The sequence below is a fragment of the Procambarus clarkii genome, chromosome 22, assembly GCF_040958095.1.
Source record: "Procambarus clarkii isolate CNS0578487 chromosome 22, FALCON_Pclarkii_2.0, whole genome shotgun sequence".
Classification (NCBI taxonomy): Eukaryota; Metazoa; Arthropoda; class Malacostraca; order Decapoda; family Cambaridae; genus Procambarus; species Procambarus clarkii.
In genome coordinates this window covers 15381460-15389622 of record NC_091171.1, presented here as the reverse complement: position 1 = coordinate 15389622, position 8163 = coordinate 15381460, and the positions used below count along the sequence as shown (strand labels likewise).

Below are 8163 nucleotides of genomic sequence, written 5' to 3'. Positions count from 1 at the left end.
TGAGAGAACTCGTGTCCAGCTTATAAGCCTATACTTGCATAAACCACAAGTGAAGATAAACAATCTTTGGACAACACCCACCAGTGGGACTCGAACCCAGAAAGCACAACTACCTTCCAGTAGCCGGCATAACTAGTATGCTTTAACCCACTACGCCATCAGACCTTACAAAAGAAGTAGATAGTTCGAGATATATATATCTCAAACATCTCTACCTCCCGAAGGCACCAGATGAGTGAGGGGTCAGTCTGCAATTTTCGTCAAGCCACTGTCAATGTGAGAGAACTCGTGTCCAGCTTATAAGCCTATACTTGCATAAACCACAAGTGAAGATAAACAATCTTTGGACAACACCCACCAGTGGGACTCGAACCCAGAAAGCACAACTACCTTCCAGTAGCCGGCATAACTAGTATGCTTTAACCCACTACGCCATCAGACCTTACAAAAGAAGTAGATAGTTCGAGATATATATATCTCAAACATCTCTACCTCCCGAAGGCACCAGATGAGTGAGGGGTCAGTCTGCAATTTTCGTCAAGCCACTGTCAATGTGAGAGAACTCGTGTCCAGCTTATAAGCCTATACTTGCATAAACCACAAGTGAAGATAAACAATCTTTGGACAACACCCACCAGTGGGACTCGAACCCAGAAAGCACAACTACCTTCCAGTAGCCGGCATAACTAGTATGCTTTAACCCACTACGCCATCAGACCTTACAAAAGAAGTAGATAGTTCGAGATATATATATCTCAAACATCTCTACCTCCCGAAGGCACCAGATGAGTGGGTTAAAGCATACTAGTTATGCCGGCTACTGGAAGGTAGTTGTGCTTTCTGGGTTCGAGTCCCACTGGTGGGTGTTGTCCAAAGATTGTTTATCTTCACTTGTGGTTTATGCAAGTATAGGCTTATAAGCTGGACACGAGTTCTCTCACATTGACAGTGGCTTGACGAAAATTGCAGACTGACCCCTCACTCATCTGGTGCCTTCGGGAGGTAGAGATGTTTGAGATATATATCTCGAACTATCTACTTCTTTTGTAAGGTCTGATGGCGTAGTGGGTTAAAGCATACTAGTTATGCCGGCTACTGGAAGGTAGTTGTGCTTTCTGGGTTCGAGTCCCACTGGTGGGTGTTGTCCAAAGATTGTTTATCTTCACTTGTGGTTTATGCAAGTATAGGCTTATAAGCTGGACACGAGTTCTCTCACATTGACAGTGGCTTGACGAAAATTGCAGACTGACCCCTCACTCATCTGGTGCCTTCGGGAGGTAGAGATGTTTGAGATATATATATCTCGAACTATCTACTTCTTTTGTAAGGTCTGATGGCGTAGTGGGTTAAAGCATACTAGTTATGCCGGCTACTGGAAGGTAGTTGTGCTTTCTGGGTTCGAGTCCCACTGGTGGGTGTTGTCCAAAGATTGTTTATCTTCACTTGTGGTTTATGCAAGTATAGGCTTATAAGCTGGACACGAGTTCTCTCACATTGACAGTGGCTTGACGAAAATTGCAGACTGACCCCTCACTCATCTGGTGCCTTCGGGAGGTAGAGATGTTTGAGATATATATATCTCGAACTATCTACTTCTTTTGTAAGGTCTGATGGCGTAGTGGGTTAAAGCATACTAGTTATGCCGGCTACTGGAAGGTAGTTGTGCTTTCTGGGTTCGAGTCCCACTGGTGGGTGTTGTCCAAAGATTGTTTATCTTCACTTGTGGTTTATGCAAGTATAGGCTTATAAGCTGGACATGAGTTCTCTCACATTGACAGTGGCTTGACGAAAATTGCAGACTGACCCCTCACTCATCTGGTGCCTTCGGGAGGTAGAGATGTTTGAGATATATATATCTCGAACTATCTACTTCTTTTGTAAGGTCTGATGGCGTAGTGGGTTAAAGCATACTAGTTATGCCGGCTACTGGAAGGTAGTTGTGCTTTCTGGGTTCGAGTCCCACTGGTGGGTGTTGTCCAAAGATTGTTTATCTTCACTTGTGGTTTATGCAAGTATAGGCTTATAAGCTGGACACGAGTTCTCTCACATTGACAGTGGCTTGACGAAAATTGCAGACTGACCCCTCACTCATCTGGTGCCTTCGGGAGGTAGAGATGTTTGAGATATATATATCTCGAACTATCTACTTCTTTTGTAAGGTCTGATGGCGTAGTGGGTTAAAGCATACTAGTTATGCCGGCTACTGGAAGGTAGTTGTGCTTTCTGGGTTCGAGTCCCACTGGTGGGTGTTGTCCAAAGATTGTTTATCTTCACTTGTGGTTTATGCAAGTATAGGCTTATAAGCTGGACACGAGTTCTCTCACATTGACAGTGGCTTGACGAAAATTGCAGACTGACCCCTCACTCATCTGGTGCCTTCGGGAGGTAGAGATGTTTGAGATATATATATCTCGAACTATCTACTTCTTTTGTAAGGTCTGATGGCGTAGTGGGTTAAAGCATACTAGTTATGCCGGCTACTGGAAGGTAGTTGTGCTTTCTGGGTTCGAGTCCCACTGGTGGGTGTTGTCCAAAGATTGTTTATCTTCACTTGTGGTTTATGCAAGTATAGGCTTATAAGCTGGACACGAGTTCTCTCACATTGACAGTGGCTTGACGAAAATTGCAGACTGACCCCTCACTCATCTGGTGCCTTCGGGAGGTAGAGATGTTTGAGATATATATATCTCGAACTATCTACTTCTTTTGTAAGGTCTGATGGCGTAGTGGGTTAAAGCATACTAGTTATGCCGGCTACTGGAAGGTAGTTGTGCTTTCTGGGTTCGAGTCCCACTGGTGGGTGTTGTCCAAAGATTGTTTATCTTCACTTGTGGTTTATGCAAGTATAGGCTTATAAGCTGGACACGAGTTCTCTCACATTGACAGTGGCTTGACGAAAATTGCAGACTGACCCCTCACTCATCTGGTGCCTTCGGGAGGTAGAGATGTTTGAGATATATATATCTCGAACTATCTACTTCTTTTGTAAGGTCTGATGGCGTAGTGGGTTAAAGCATACTAGTTATGCCGGCTACTGGAAGGTAGTTGTGCTTTCTGGGTTCGAGTCCCACTGGTGGGTGTTGTCCAAAGATTGTTTATCTTCACTTGTGGTTTATGCAAGTATAGGCTTATAAGCTGGACACGAGTTCTCTCACATTGACAGTGGCTTGACGAAAATTGCAGACTGACCCCTCACTCATCTGGTGCCTTCGGGAGGTAGAGATGTTTGAGATATATATATCTCGAACTATCTACTTCTTTTGTAAGGTCTGATGGCGTAGTGGGTTAAAGCATACTAGTTATGCCGGCTACTGGAAGGTAGTTGTGCTTTCTGGGTTCGAGTCCCACTGGTGGGTGTTGTCCAAAGATTGTTTATCTTCACTTGTGGTTTATGCAAGTATAGGCTTATAAGCTGGACACGAGTTCTCTCACATTGACAGTGGCTTGACGAAAATTGCAGACTGACCCCTCACTCATCTGGTGCCTTCGGGAGGTAGAGATGTTTGAGATATATATATCTCGAACTATCTACTTCTTTTGTAAGGTCTGATGGCGTAGTGGGTTAAAGCATACTAGTTATGCCGGCTACTGGAAGGTAGTTGTGCTTTCTGGGTTCGAGTCCCACTGGTGGGTGTTGTCCAAAGATTGTTTATCTTCACTTGTGGTTTATGCAAGTATAGGCTTATAAGCTGGACACGAGTTCTCTCACATTGACAGTGGCTTGACGAAAATTGCAGACTGACCCCTCACTCATCTGGTGCCTTCGGGAGGTAGAGATGTTTGAGATATATATATCTCGAACTATCTACTTCTTTTGTAAGGTCTGATGGCGTAGTGGGTTAAAGCATACTAGTTATGCCGGCTACTGGAAGGTAGTTGTGCTTTCTGGGTTCGAGTCCCACTGGTGGGTGTTGTCCAAAGATTGTTTATCTTCACTTGTGGTTTATGCAAGTATAGGCTTATAAGCTGGACACGAGTTCTCTCACATTGACAGTGGCTTGACGAAAATTGCAGACTGACCCCTCACTCATCTGGTGCCTTCGGGAGGTAGAGATGTTTGAGATATATATATCTCGAACTATCTACTTCTTTTGTAAGGTCTGATGGCGTAGTGGGTTAAAGCATACTAGTTATGCCGGCTACTGGAAGGTAGTTGTGCTTTCTGGGTTCGAGTCCCACTGGTGGGTGTTGTCCAAAGATTGTTTATCTTCACTTGTGGTTTATGCAAGTATAGGCTTATAAGCTGGACACGAGTTCTCTCACATTGACAGTGGCTTGACGAAAATTGCAGACTGACCCCTCACTCATCTGGTGCCTTCGGGAGGTAGAGATGTTTGAGATATATATATCTCGAACTATCTACTTCTTTTGTAAGGTCTGATGGCGTAGTGGGTTAAAGCATACTAGTTATGCCGGCTACTGGAAGGTAGTTGTGCTTTCTGGGTTCGAGTCCCACTGGTGGGTGTTGTCCAAAGATTGTTTATCTTCACTTGTGGTTTATGCAAGTATAGGCTTATAAGCTGGACACGAGTTCTCTCACATTGACAGTGGCTTGACGAAAATTGCAGACTGACCCCTCACTCATCTGGTGCCTTCGGGAGGTAGAGATGTTTGAGATATATATATCTCGAACTATCTACTTCTTTTGTAAGGTCTGATGGCGTAGTGGGTTAAAGCATACTAGTTATGCCGGCTACTGGAAGGTAGTTGTGCTTTCTGGGTTCGAGTCCCACTGGTGGGTGTTGTCCAAAGATTGTTTATCTTCACTTGTGGTTTATGCAAGTATAGGCTTATAAGCTGGACACGAGTTCTCTCACATTGACAGTGGCTTGACGAAAATTGCAGACTGACCCCTCACTCATCTGGTGCCTTCGGGAGGTAGAGATGTTTGAGATATATATATCTCGAACTATCTACTTCTTTTGTAAGGTCTGATGGCGTAGTGGGTTAAAGCATACTAGTTATGCCGGCTACTGGAAGGTAGTTGTGCTTTCTGGGTTCGAGTCCCACTGGTGGGTGTTGTCCAAAGATTGTTTATCTTCACTTGTGGTTTATGCAAGTATAGGCTTATATATATATATATATATATATACTGTATATATATATATATGTATGTAAGTGTATGTTGTACCTAATAAGCCAAGTTGTCTAACAAGCTGAATTTCCCTAAAATATTATAATTTTTCAGTTTTTTTAAGGAATGATAAAGCTTTCCATTACATTATACAGATATAGGATTTGAATTTTTTTAATTGGAGTTAAAACTATCTTGGAAATTTAATCAAACCTAACCTAACTTAACTAAGTCCTTGACTTATGAAAATATGACAATGTACTGTACTTGATAAGAAGTATATTTAGTGCAACAGCTCAATTTGGAAAGAAATATTTGAAAACTACGAAAATCACTGCTTGTCAGGCTAATTAGGCCGTGCATACCAGGCAAAGTAGTGTGGTTCTGGCTGTTAGGTATGACATAACACGATTACAGTGGAACCTCAGTGTACGAATTTAATCCATTCCAAGAAAAGCAATATGACCCAGATATTCGCACATGAAAACGAATTTTCCCATAAGAAATAATATAAATTGAATTAATCCATTCTACACACCCAAAAATATAAGATTAAATACATTTTATACAAAATACTACTAATATTGTAAATAAAATTAATGAACATTTAACTGCATTTTACCTTTATTGACGAGGAAAACATCGACAAGCGGTTTTCACAACAGGTTGGAAAAATAGAGATAATAATGAATCATGTGGATAGAATTAAGAATTTGACCAGCAGTAATGAACACCTAAAGTTTCTTAGAAGATTAATTAAGAGAATTATACAAAGATAAGAATTACTGGGAAACTAGAGGAAAAGTCCTGGAGGAGGAACATAAAGTATTAAAGATAGCTCTTATAGTTAAATCAAATCCAGATGTTAATGAATACAATAGGTTAGGCAAGGAAATTCAACAGCGAAAAAGAGGTGTCATCAGAAAAGATGGAGGAGGTTAACGCAGGATATAGGGAAGTGCAAGAATCACCGAATCAAAATCCAGCTAACCAATGCATAAGTGGCCAGAGTTAAAATAATATTAAAAGCAGTTAAGGAAGTGACCAAGCAACAACAAGAATCTGAAAGACCTCGACCTATATCTTCCAGCAAAGAGCCAACACAACATGTAAAGAGGATAAACCAACACAATCCAACAAAGCATGAACCGGGAACCTGCCAATATTATGCATGGGGTGTATGCAAATATGGACTATCAGGAAGAGCTAATGGAATGTGTAAATATAAATACCCGAGAAACTGCAGAAATATAAAAAAAAACAACAGCGATATATGTAATAAAAATGACATTTTCTGGGCGAAACCCGGAGGCTCCCCAGAGCTTATCCAGGCTGATATGCTAATGTCAGACTTTGGCATCAGTCATGTGTATGGAGTTCTATGGGCCTACCGGGGACCACGAGCCAGAACCTGGCCCCCTCAGAGAGGTAAAGGGAGCAATGGCCTATAGAAACCCCCATGTGGTTGGAAGCATTCTGTCTGCCATCGACCGGGTCAGTCATCCAGAAAAGTAAGCGTCCTAAAACAAACCCCTATTCTGGTGAAAATTGCTACCACTAGCCGAACAGGTGGATAGAACTCCCCTAAAAGAAACGAGCAAATGATCATGACGTCACACGTCACCGCGCCGCTGTCTACGCAGCTCCCCCCTCCCCGGGAGGGGAAAGGGGGAGCCCCGGACCTACCGCGCCAGCTATCCACCATCAGTTCTGAGGCTGGATGTCAAAAATCGGGAAAAACCACCGACCGGAGGGAGGGAGGGATGCCAGGGAGCCTCTGGGTCTCACCCAGAAAATGGCGTTTCATTACATTCAACGCTGGTTTTCTGGGGGGAGCCCCTTCGGCTCTCCGGAGCTAACTACCCACAGAGGAAAAAAAGTAGAGACGTACCCGGGAGGCAGTCGCCGCACACTCCCCAACTCAAAGTCAAGACAACTGGCTGCAACTGCCAACCCAAGGCGACAGGCCTGAATGGGATCGGGAACAACACAAGATACCGAGCAGCCAGGCACGACCTCCAGGCACGTACGCCAGGTACGTACGGGACGTACCTGTACGACCTCCAAAAGCCCCATGCCCAAATGTCAACTAGGACATGCCGCCAAGACGGCAGCAAGAGCAGCGAATCCACGAACTCCATGGGCACGGGGAAAGAAAACAGGCTGGCTAGGCGCAGTAACACGACGGACGACCCGGGAGACCCTCACCCGCGAACAGGGAAGACCGGAACCGGATCAACCCAAAGCACATCCCGGACACAGAAGCCAGGGTGCACAAAGAAGAGCAGAGAGCCACAACCGAATACAAAACACGGTGCACCCCCAGCCCGACCAACCAAGCATCAACAAACCAAGGACCCCTCCGGAAAGCAGCAGCCTCATTCCGTGCCAGAAAGGAGAGAGACGGCTGCAACTGAACAAACCAATCGCCACGACCGAAGGAGCAGAAACCCCTGCGCCAGAGGAGAGCAAGAAGCTCAGCGACCCAACCCCAAGAGGCAAATGCCAACAGGAAAAGAGCCTTCAAGAAACAAACCCGAACCAAAGGGGTCACAACCAACCGAGGAGAAGAAAGAGCACGCTGACCAAAGACCAGGACGGCTCAAGCGGCACATGAGTAGGCCGGAGGTGAAACAGCGCACGAGACAACTTACAAATGGCGCAGATGTAACACCTAGACCGAAAGCAAGCCGAAGCGGCTCCGCCAGCACCGCACGAGACGAGGCGACAATATGCGGCAAGACGATGGCCCCGAACCCCCACCAGAAAAGCCAAGCCAAAGCCAACAATGCAGTCACCTAAGAAGGGACAGAAGGAAAAGGAAGGACCGCCAAAGTACCTCATAGTGCCGCCAAGAAGAAGCACGCACGAGGGACACCAACAACACAGCCATCTGACCACCTACCAAAGGTGAGAGACTCGAGGCAGAACCCAACCAGCCCTGTCAAGGTTCATCTGAGCCTAAGAAGAGGCGGAGCCGCGGGAAGATCTCGGGCGCAACCACAGAGGAAGCAGAGCCGGAAACCCAAGCCGGCAAAGAAGGAGATGGAACGTCTGCCAAACAGAAAAACTCCCCAACGTGAACGAGC

The 8163-nt window shown here is 45.0% G+C and overlaps 1 protein-coding gene across 1 annotated transcript; it reads left to right on the top strand.

The window, feature by feature from the left end:
• Positions 1–7156: 7156 nt before the first annotated feature.
• On the top strand, positions 7157–7876 carry LOC138367415 (serine/arginine repetitive matrix protein 1-like). Its single transcript, XM_069329062.1, has one exon. The coding sequence runs from the start codon at positions 7157–7159 to the stop codon at positions 7874–7876; it is 720 nt and encodes a 239-aa protein (XP_069185163.1).
• The last annotated feature ends 287 nt before the right edge of the window (positions 7877–8163 follow it).

Coding starts and splice junctions, on each gene's coding strand:
- LOC138367415 (XM_069329062.1), top strand. CDS start 7,157: ATGTCAACTAGGACATGCCGCCAAGACGGCAGCAAGAGCAGCGAATCC.